The 12,540-nt window shown below is 33.2% G+C and overlaps 1 protein-coding gene across 1 annotated transcript in view; it reads right to left on the bottom strand.

Moving 5' to 3' along the window:
* Positions 1 to 12,540, bottom strand: part of LOC135210300 (unconventional myosin-VI-like) — a gene marked incomplete at its 5' end in the record, with an annotated part of 46,819 nt that overhangs the window by 14,361 nt on the left and 19,918 nt on the right. Inside the window, 2 exon segments of the mRNA XM_064243183.1 lie at positions 10,667 to 10,784; positions 11,071 to 11,191. Coding sequence (XP_064099253.1) covers positions 10,667 to 10,784; positions 11,071 to 11,191 — 239 coding nt within the window.

Genomic DNA, 12,540 nt, shown 5'->3' with positions numbered 1-12,540 from the left:
TTACATACAGCATTTGTCCCTCTAAAAACTACATGAGATGCAGTACATAACTAAAGTGCAAACATAATTTCTCCCCAATACAAGCTTTTTTTTTCAGCTAGTAGAGTGCATCCTGCAAGTAATTTTATAAAATTCTAATACAGCTGATATAATATGATGCATTAAAATCCCTTTTACCTCATAAGCAAATAATCTATTTTTATTACTGTATCAGAGCCAAGCAGCAACTCCAATTGAGAAATCCCTTAAATGAGAACGTAAGAAGAACAGCTACAGATACTATTTAATTTAAACATAAGCCCAACTACATCAACAGCACTTCAGAACCAGGTAACATTTGTGGTGATAAGAGTGCATTCAGTCCTAATTGTTCACCTAGTTTCCCAAACAAAGTGAAATTCCTACCAAGTCTGTTGATATTTTTCTTCCAGCTCTACCCTTTGGCCATGCGTAACATACATTACTGATTTTTTTTAGCCAAAGCATATTTGCATGCACATTTCAACGATCGCTGTTGAAAAATTTATGCCTGATATCTGATTCTTTTTAATAAAGATCAGGATTTAAGTTCTATGCTGCTACAGGGAATATAATGTTTAAATTTTTAGAAAAATTATGAGCCAATTTCAAAACATCTTGAATGTATTTCAAGTTGGATTCATAAGAAACCACTGGAGTATCTTTGCACCAACAAAATTTTGTTGCAATAAAACTTTTTGACAATTTAATGTAACAGCATCTGCATTCACTGCAATAAATGCCATGCATAATACTAAAAGAAAAATCCTAAAAGTATAGGATATCATCTTACCAACGGTGGGTATGTTTGTTTCAAAATCTAAAAGAAAAGAAAGTTGCCTTTTTGTAAACATCTTTCCTGAAACCCTTCAAGTGCACAGACTTCAACCAAAACATATGCATAACATATTTTATATTAAAGGTTAAACATAGTTATTCTGCCTATGAATAAATACAAAAGATACTCATCACTGAATGCATGCCAAAATACAGCACCCTATAGTTTGTCAAATTCAGTACCCTATATAGTTTGTCAAGATTTTCCAGTATTGTATATAAGGTGATCATTACAGGATTTATTTCCAAAATGTTAAGGACTGAGAAATAAAAAAAGGGCTTTAAATCTCTTCCAAAATAAAAATAACTCAATAGCATTAGTATAAATGAATTTTCTGCTTTTATATGAATATAATGATTATGCAGATAACAGCTCCCTAAACACTTATGAAGTTCTTATAGTTTCTGTTTTGTCTTGACTTCAAGTCTAAGAATCGTCCATTAAACCTGCCACTGCCTAAACAGATGAATGAAAAAGAAAGTAACCAAGACTGTGATGACAGCAATGAGCTAAAGGTTTACACCTGTCATTTTGTCTATCAAACTTGTTAGTAAGTATACCTGATAGGTCTTGAATACTTCAAGTTTTTCTGCTTGTGTTTTGCTTCTTTGCATTCTCTTTTGGAATTTGTATAACTTCTGTTATTCATGCTGTTATTATCCACACTGGTGGCTTTTACATTCTTAAATATTTCCTTGAAGTAACCCTACCTAAAGGGAAATAAAAAATTTTGACATACAGTATACTAATCCTTGGGGAACCCACCCAGCAATTCTATGATCCAGCCGGCAATTCTATGATGAAACCATATAATAATACCAGGTGATACCGCTTTCATCTGTCTATGAACCATGGGTCTTAAAACTCATGGCGACCCTTAGCAAACCATTCTGGCTCGACTTTTCTATAAAATCAGGTTAACAAGGGAAGGTATGTACACTGAAATGGTGGATTAAAACCATTTGTAATACAAACTATCTTGGGAAAAATGAACACATAAGGCCAAGGAAAAATTTTATATCCCAAAATCTTTTTTTTCCAAAAAGGGAAAGTATGGGAACCTTGTTTAGCTACATCTGTAGCTGCAAAGTTTAAATCAATCCAGAAAGGAAAAATATCTTTTGACATGGCTAAAGGATTCAAGGAAATAGGAATTTGAGTAAAAGAACTATGTATTCACAGACACTGCATTTGAGGCATTAAACTTGTACAAATTTCAGTCAAGATCAGTGCTGGATAGGAAAAATGCAATTCTTCACTGACTGTAAGAAAAAGGAAAAGGACAGTTGAATAGTGAAGGAGTATGAAGTGATGAAGACCTTAAAAGGAAAAACAGAAAGGAGGTCACTAGCAAGATGCTAAAATTGAGGTAAGTAGGTAAAGTAGGAATAACTGCAAGAACTTTACACCAACGCCAATTCACATGGATGTTCAAAGAAATACACAGTTCAACAACTGAAGACACCTTAGGGAAACATTGACCATATACTGAAAGTTCCATAAGTTCCATATCTTTCACTGATGCTGCCTCCTAGCAAAATTTTCAGGTGATGAAGAGTTATCCTTGAAAATCTAGTAAAGTTTACCCTTAAATTCTTTAAAAAATATGTGGAAAAAAATAACAAAAAACAGATGCTATTACAGATTTTGTCGACTGCAAGATTGTGAACTCACGTGTACTTATCGCAGCAAACAATTAGGTACAATGACCAATTTAATTACTACAGAATACATATCTATTAAAATCAATACCTTTTCATTAATTCATTCCTTATTAACCTAAAACTTATCACTGTCTGTTTCTAAAGTCCTATCATTTACCTACGTTCAAGAGGCATGAACAGATAATGCATACATGTGGACAACATAGCTCGTTAAAATGCTGTTATCACTATAAGGTTTGATCCCAGCCTGACCCACTAGTCAATCTGGCTGTGAATGGGTATTAGCTACAGCAGGAGGCAAAGGGCATAAGGCTAGTACTGTACCTTCATTCCAAAATAACCTGGCTACCTATAACGATAGATTGTAAATACATTATACCACTACATAATCACCAAACAAAATTCTCAGCTTAGGTCAACTGAGACACCATGTGTTTTAAGACCCAAAATCTGTGAGACTCAGTCTGAAAAACACACACACACAGAATGGTGACTGTAAAAACATGATGCAAAAAGGAAAAAAAAATATGACAACTATTAAAAACAGAAATGACAATGCAAGATTGTTCCTTGCCATACGCATTTTAATACCATACTGTATCCTATTCATAGGAATGACTGAAAACTAGGCAAGTACTACATAAACAATCTAAAAATTATGAGTACTCAAGTCTCAAATTTAGTCCTCTCATGCATGTTACTCCTGAGTGAGATGGCAGTGGCAAAACACAACCAAATGGAAGCCTTTTCATTATTTAAACACTGATTTTACAACATACATAATACTACACAGTACTGATTAACATTTATTTTGGTAGAGGATTTCTTACTTCTATTTTTTCTCTTCATTTAACATTTTGGAAAATAATAAATTAAATAATAATCATTTCAGGCACTGAGCAACAAAATTTACTATACAAAAAACAAACTGAGATATTTGTCCAATGTTTTGTATACTGTTTAATGAGCATGCCCATTTAAAAACAAAAACCACAAAACTAAGAAAAATGAAGATACTCTCCAGTATTTAATGGCAAAGATACCAAAACAGTACATCGACGAATCTCCAGTTCTGCAGACTCTAGCATGGGATACAGGGCAATTATGTATATGTACTTGAAAGTATTTTTAAAATTCACTGATATAGAGGATAAAACCAGTAAACTAAAAGTATTAATCTCTAATCTAATTTAAACATACAATATATTTTAAATAAAAGTAATGTTGGAAAAGTAGAAAAAGCTAGGACAAGCATAAAAAGAATGTAATGGCTATATTTAAAAAAAAAATTCAAACTGAAAAAAAACCACACGTTCAACCAAAATATAGCTACACTCTGCCTACAGCTTAATTTATCAGGTGAGACATGTTAAAGCCAAAGAATTGGGGACAAACATTTGCAAATGAAGCATTAAAAGGAAACTCATCAGTACTACCTTTTGGTATATAACCAACAACTCGACAGACTTGGCCAGACTCTGTCACGTAGGTCATACTGTATGCTTTGTGAGAGAAAAATAATCTTAAATTATAAAAAAACGAAAAAATTTCTATGCTAAGCTTCCAATGCTTAGACATTAAGCAATACCCACCTTCATCAGGAATTAAAAAATCTGTGCAAAAAAATATTAGCTCAATAAAAAATAATTTCGATACTTTTCATGGGAAAAAAATCCCTGATCTACCACGATTCCTTTTAACAATCTCTCTGGCTTTTTAAAAGTAATTATTAGCTGCAGCTTCTTTGCTTCATTTTATTCTTCATTTCTAAAGCCAAGAAATCTGTTAAAGATATTTGATAAATAATGACAGCAACAATATAAAATTTCAAGTCAAACAGAAGAGCTTGTAAAAAAATAATAGTTCAAGCAAAATCATTTAAGAAGGGTAAAAAATACATTCTGAGTTTTTTGGGGGATACTGAAGTTTAGAAAAAAGGAAAGTAAAAGTTTCAATATGATGAAAACAAGGTTTGCAACAAAAAATATGCATGAGTGATTTAGATGCTAATATGTATGTATTTGGAAATGTGATAAAACAAGCATTCACACATTATGAAGTAATGAATAGCAACTCATTTCTTTTTTATGTAATTCACAATGAGAAATGTTAATGATTGTTGAAATATAAACAAAAGAAGATATCAACATGATGAAAATAATTACAGGGTATGTGATACATAATTAAAATTGGATCACATTGACTATCAATGCAATGTCTTCAAAACAATAATTTGGTTTCCCAATCTAAAGATTCATATTCTACAATTTTCATACAGTATTTAAAAAAAATGTACTTTATCCTGATAAGTACTGATTTTCCAGTAACTCAATAAAATAAGGTAGTCAATATTTTTTTACATTTAATGCCACTGAAATAAGAAATTCACCCCAATGTAAGACTTCAATGACTTTCATCCCTCAGATTCTATACTTATTTCTTGAAAGCAATGTACTTCCTTGTTGTATGCTATGAATTATAGATTCAATTTGAATCTTATATATGGCCTCCAATTTCCTTTTATCATATTCAGATATTAAGTCTGGAAGCTTGCTACAGCATTTAGGGCACTTTGGCAACTCTAATAATAATAATAATGACAGAGACCTTGTCTCAGGCCAGATGTATGAATATAACAGCCATTTCTATGGTATTTAATTTGTATAAGTAGTCTTCTCTATGCATTTTGTAGCCTTTTCAAGAAAAGAAGTTATGTTGTAGAAGTTTTATTTCCTCTGATGTTTTGAATCATGTTCTGTAACCATCCACCGAGTTACAAAAAGTGAAAGAATTAAGATAAATATGTTCCACAGTGCACCTAACTAAAAACCACTTGCCTACTATATGTACCTGTGTAAAATGTACCTTAATTCATTTATTTTTGTAACTCAGTGGATGGCCACCAGGGCAAGTGTCAAAATGTCAGAGGAAATAAAACTAATCAAACATAAGACTCTACACAAGTTAACTGCAGCAGAAACAGCTATTATATGCAATAGCAATACATAATATAATATAATAATAATAATAATAATAATAATAAGAATAATAATAATAATAAAATAATAATAATAATAATAATAATATAATAGATCAATTGAAAAAATGGGGTTTTACCATTTATAAGAATGTATTTTTTTTAAAGGACTGCAGTGACCTAGGAAAAGGTTTGTTTATTCAAATTTTAAGTAAAGCATAGTGTCAGTCAAATCAGAACACCGGAAATAGTGAAAAACAAGTGATACTGTACGGCTACGAATCAGTAAAATGGTCAGCATAGGTGTAAAGTTGAATTAATGTTTCTTTGTACAGGGTGACCATAAAGTAATTCCCTGATTAATAAAATTAATAACTTTAAAATTATTGTGGATATGACTATACAACTTTCACATTCTGTTGAGCACTAAAGTTTCTTTTGTTTGCCTACAGATGCTACGCTGGTCACTCTATCTGCCAATGGAGTCAAGACTAGCAGTAATGGTGTCACTGCAGGGTTATTGGACCTTTTTTCTTTGCTGAACCAACCATATCAGCAATTGTTTATCTGGACATGCTGGAGCATTATGCTGCACCTCAATTAGAGGAGTTTCTGGGTGCAACCTTCCCCAACCACTAGATTGGGAGAGATGGTCCAACAGAATGGCCACCACGTTCAACAGACATTACCCCTCTTGATTTTTTCTTATGGGATTATATCAAGGATAAAGTGTATGGTACACCATTACCTAATGTTGAGACCTTAAAAGCAACAATAACAGCAGCTCTAGCAATGGTAACTATGGAGATGTTGGATAATACCTGGTGTGAGATAGAATTTCACTTAGACCTCCTCCGGGCAACATAGGGGGCATATTTTGAAATTTATTAGTAATTTAAAATAACTAGTCACTGTTGTTGAAATTGAAGAAAACCTTATACCTCTACCTAACATGGTTTGTGTGTAATAAAGGTCTGACTTTATGGACATCCTGTACTTTAGTCATGTGGACATAATGAGGAATGATAGCAAAGTGGAAAAAATTGTGTACAATCTGAGGTCTTAGAAGGACAAAGAGGGAACCCAAGCAAGTACATGTTAGAGGAGTAAACATGAGGTGGAAGTTTCTTTGCATGTGGGATGATCAACATGACAGTAATTGTTTAGTAGTTAGGTGATAACTAAAAAAACTTATAAATGGGGAAAAAATATGCAAGTGCTCCCCAACAGTGAGTATCACTTAACTTATGAAAATCCCTTTACTAACAATATCAAAGATGCTATTGGTATGTCAATACAAAAAAATTATCTAAGGAGGTGGAAGGAAGGTACTCTCAGGTGAACAAAAGTGGTTTCATAACAAGCCCATTCCACTTAGTCCATTCTTGCATAAGAATGGTTTTAGTTGCTTTACTTTGTCTTGCAAGAATATCGTAGTCAGCCAGTAGTACTGTACATTTATGGGCAGATCCTGTGGTCTCAGGCAGCCAGAAATCATTCTTCTTGTTTTCCATAACATAAAACAGTGAAAACTGAGTTGCCCTTGGTTTCTCTATGAAGGTAAGTTAACAAGAGCCATCTAACTACCATGTGGCAAAACTGGTTGTCACCATGAATCTTGATAAATAGTCCCTTTAAGATTAGTTAGAAATTATAGACCATGATCTTGATAAATAGTCCTTACTAAAATAAGTTAGAAATCATAGGGAACTTGACCAATATAACTGCCCCACATCTGCTGCGACAACTAAAAAGTAATTGTTGGCAGTATCATGAACACAACAGTGTGCATCAGCATACTCAAGTGTTTTACAGACCAAGGGATAAAAAGGGAGTGAGAAAGAGAAAGGCATATGGAATAAAATAGTGTTAAACATATGAAGATCATGCTTTTTGTTATCTGCTCTCTCTCCTCCTACCATGGACTTCAGCAAGGATATTGTGGATATTCAAGGAAGGGCTCTCTCATGATGCACAGCAACTGTGGGAGCCTCGTCAAACTACTTGACATTTTTAAATGCTATATTGAACAGATCTTTTCAATAAGTGTTAAGATTAGGTTCGAATGAGCAAAGCTTTGACAAATGTGCCAAGGGTGTGATGAGTTTCATGGATGCCTCAGGGAATTTCCCACTAGTATAGTCTTTCATATACCTGTTTGATATACTCAACAACAGGGAGGGGGTGACTTCTCATTAATTCAAACCAGACCAAGTATGAGAGAGGGGAAAAAAACATTTTTTACCGTACAACTTCAAGAATTCTAGGATACAGAGATTTTCAGAACTTAGAATTCTATGCTGGTAGATGACAGGAGCCTGCCAATCATAGTAAATACAAGGATATGTCAAGGGTGCCAAATGACAACAGCTCATGGAGAACAACAAATATTTTTAAACCATGGATACTTCCCACAAATAGCCTACAGTATTTTAATTCAAGAACAAACTTTCTAATCCTAACTACTATGCACAATTCAAGAGTTAAATCTGATGATGGCTCCTCTCAAATCCTTGATGAATTGTCCAAATTGGAGTGTCAAACTCTGTATGAAGTGCATGACACATTTAGTGTCATATGGCACTATTCCGTGGACATCATCTCATCAATTTACAATAGACATTAATGGTTAGCATATAACCAAAGACTTACAAAATGCAAAGACCTGAATTATGCACTATACAGAGCAAGCAAAGGAAAAGTTCAATGACAAAGCAAAAAACATACTGGAATACTTGCGGGATGCTGGCAAGGCATCACCTGTTAATAACTTTTTAATTATTGCATTTTTCTAATAAGAAATAGAGAATAAAGAATAGGATAATTTAGTAGACTCTGAACCAATAATGCTTTCAGTTCTGAGACATGCTAAACACTGAGGATAATTCTTACTAACCTATCAGTCATAGGTGTGCATGGGAGAGGAGTTGCTATTAGCTACTCTGCTTCATCATGCTTCAAAACATCAGAATATCTAGGGTCATTCAGACCACAAATTACAGTGCTATATAACTGATGGGTTTGGTTTAAACAACTATACTTTGCAATAATAGATATTTACCATAATAACATAAGATATAAAAACATTATTTGCATCATGCAAAACTAGAAGAGATTGCATTTTAAAAGTTGTATATTTGGTTCAATGCTATTTATCCCTTCTACTATGCATTAAGATGTGTGGGAACAAGAGTATATTTATGACTTTCAAAAACTTGAGTTATAGTACTTTGGCTGGTCTGTGTCAAGCTGGTTTTCATGCAAGGATACTCATTTTTGTGTAATTTTGAAGCTAGGTAATTGTAATTTGTCAGAGAATGCTGAAAATAAAAATATCTGTATCTTATCTTGTTCTATATAGTAATATTTGCCATAAACACACAGGCTGCTCTTGCTTATCCTACCACTTAGCCTACAGTAACCTATCCTAGAACATAAGGCCAACCTTGCATTTTGCTTTGACTACCCAATGCACACAATCATTTATTTAAAAAATTAACAATGAAAATGCAGTGCACTTCATTTATCTTAAACTAGTGAATGTCTGTGTGAAATGTTCATACACCCTCAGTTATCCTTAATGGGATAAAAGCAGTTGCAGAAATAATTAGAAATAATTATGTGAATAATTTAAAAGGAAGCTACAAATACAGTAATAGGCTATATTAAGTATAAAGCAACGAAAATATAAGCATAATGGTGAATTTCTAGGGAAATGCAACTTGATCTATAGTGTACCAACAGAGACAGGAAATCTGAAGGGAATTGGAATAATTATTTCACAGGTCAGAGTACTTAATGTTTATGAAATTCACACACAATGAAATCAGTTAAGGTCAACTATAGACCATCAGAAATCATGAGTTGAATACAAAGTAAATCAGAATTCTTGTTACATTTTCCTATTATGGTAAACAAACCGACTTATAATCTGAAGGAAATGTGACAGCCTACTTCTGTTCTTAACTGTCATCATTCACGGACAATCTGATTAAATGCAGACAGCAAGCAAAACCATTCATTTTGTGTACCTCTCAAGTTGATATAGGCACCGAGACCTACATAATGCTCCAGTGTGAAGTGTGAAGTTTGTCTGGGCATGCATGTGTGATTGAACTGTTTCCCATGAAACAATTTTCGATGATGATGAAGACAGAGATAGACCCAACATATTTCCTAACAACAAACTTTACTTAACTACCTCTCTTAATATCCAAAGTATACCAGTGAATATTGACCATGTACTTTTTATAATCAAGAGAATATTCATTAGTTACCTAAATATCCCTTCATATTTTTACAATGTTTTTACTTGTTTGTTGATGCATCCCTGTTTCCTATCCTTCCTCTCTAATTAGCAAGTATTTAGTGAGCATGTTCTTCAACAGATGGTAGGGAGTTTTGTTTACTTTTGTAATAAAGTGTTATGTATACATGCCCAATAGGCTTGCCAAAATATTCTTAATTGTATTTTTGCCGTTTCTTACCCTCCACAGTTAACATAAGAGACGAAGAAACTAGAAGTGATAATTATGAAGACCTAGTAGATTTAAGAGATGAAAATAACAGCAAAAAAATCATCTTCAAATTCTGAGGAAAGTTCAAAAGTTACAGTAATAACAGGGCAGGTAAAAAAGACAACTCACTATTGTCTACGTTCATAATGCACACAGTGAAAATTGACAAAACACAAAATATTGTAAATAAAACCCAAACATTTCTCTCTCGCTCTTTATCTTATTGTATAAACAAGATAATATTGTTGTATCTTATAATACTGCCCAATTCAAAAACCAAATTAACCCAAATCACAATGGTTTCATTTTCATATTTTTCTGACTCCTGAGCTGGCATGGGATTGTATAAATGCCATATTTCAAGTCTAACACAGTAAACTCCAAAGTAATAATAACTTTTCCAACATAAACTATGCTCTGTATATTGCCCTACACAGAACACCTATAAAAAATAAATATCTGCTTATTATTTTATATATACAAATATTGAAGGGAAGGGGCTCAATGTTTATGCCCTCTAATAAGTAATTCACAAATCAGATTAAAAAAAAAAAAAGTATGAAAATGATGAAGTTTTAAGTTCTAAAATAAAGCACACAGACTTCACAAAGCACATAAACTTTAAATGAAACTGACAGAGTGAAATGCTTACCAGCATCTAGTACAGATTTTGGAGCACGCTGATTCTCCTCCATGGTAGTGCGCTTCTTGTTCTTTGCTTTCCATGCGTGGTAAACCTTCAATCGGCGATGGAATTCTTCACGACATGCCTGCAGAGAACAATGTTTTTCATAGCTTCGTTGAAAGTGGCAATCATTCTGACATTACCTAAGTGTTTAACTTTAGCTAAAAATATAACATTTAAATTTGACAAAATACAAATTCCAAGGCTTTTAAAAGGACCTTCTGTATGAATCTACTTTAAATGTAACAATTCATCTATAGTATACACAGAAATTTCTATAACAAAGCAGTCCTAAAATGCTGATCAGTAATAAACTGACCATGACATTTTAGCTAGAAAATTTCACATTTTCAATATGAAAGCTATTTTACCTCTAATAATTCAAGATCACAGGATGTATTAATTGTATCTCTGAGTTCTGCATATTTCCACTTGCTGAGATCGTGTTTCTTGTTGGCTGCAGCCTGCCGTTGCTTCTCTAACCATGGTAATCTCGGGAGTTAAATATTTCTCAATGAGTACCAAATCTACTGGATAAGTTTACATAAAACTACTTTGTTCACATAAATGTGTCCATTAAGAACACTGCAAGCCGAATCTTTTCCTTATGAATATAATTTATCTAGTAAAATGGGATACCATATCATAAAAAGAATATAACTGAGCTTCAAATCCAACCATGTTTCTGGAAAATATTCTGGAAAAGTCTCCAGCCAATTTCATAGCTGTACATCTAGCTTTGAATAAGAATTACCAATGTTGAAATATATGTACTATTCCACTAATACTTCAAGACTTGCACACAATTCAAAATTAAGTACCATTGGCAATAAAGTGTTTCACAGCAAAGCCATTATATTCAAGCTCACATTTGTGGTATTCTCTGATTCAAGACACTTCATTTTCTGTTTAAAAGAAGAAAATCATCTACTGGCTAGATAGCCACAGGCACATGTGCCCCCATAGATCTGGATTCTTGGAAAGTAAGAGCCTCACTTGTGTGTAGCATTACTTCTTGCCAACATACTGTATTTCTAGATTAGGTAATTTTGTTGTTTCATTACTCAGATATTTTCCTCCTTTATCATGCAATAAATGTTCCTGTTTTATATCATTCTATTCCATATGTGTATTTAGCAAAATAATGATCCATATGAAAATCATCTATTTTCACAGTTTTCACCTGGTCTCCAACTTGTGGGGTTTACACTACCTTGCTATGGCATGATGGATAGTATTTCACAAAGCAAGGGTATCATAACTAAAGACTATATTTAATTTCACAGGAAAATTCTGCATAATTTCCAGTGTTCCAATTTATTGCTGGTCCATGGTAAGTAACGATTATAGCACTTAGTGTTAGACTTACTGATCCTTTTCATATTAGTATTTCTCTTCAATTCTCTAACTTTAACCTGTTGCTTTATCTGTACTTTTGATACTTTTGTGCCTTTTTTATGACAAAGCTCATTAAGAGGAGGAGGGAACTTTCCTTTTGTAAATCATAATTCCACATGTACGTATTTATTTTTAAATTTTCAACTTGATAAGCTTGAGAAGGATTCTTTTAGACTCGGCAGAATTCAGAAGTGTGTATGAATGGGACCTTTCAGAACAGGGTCCCATATTCACTCCACAACCAAGGATTACTTTTCTCATTTCAATCCCATATGCATCAGTTGGCTCTGCTGATATACCAAATTTGTAACTAATTTGTATTTTTCATAACTAACAAACCTGAGGTCTTAACATTAGGATTTACTAGCGCCAAGCTGGAAACCGGTAGAATTAAAATTACACTTGTGAGATCCAGGGACTAATGGCATCTATACCAGGTCACG

Source organism: Macrobrachium nipponense, chromosome 39, assembly GCF_015104395.2.
Source record: "Macrobrachium nipponense isolate FS-2020 chromosome 39, ASM1510439v2, whole genome shotgun sequence".
NCBI classification, from domain to species: domain Eukaryota; kingdom Metazoa; phylum Arthropoda; class Malacostraca; order Decapoda; family Palaemonidae; genus Macrobrachium; species Macrobrachium nipponense.
The sequence above is the reverse complement of the archived record's forward strand: the minus strand, read 5'-3'. Positions and strand labels throughout refer to the sequence as shown.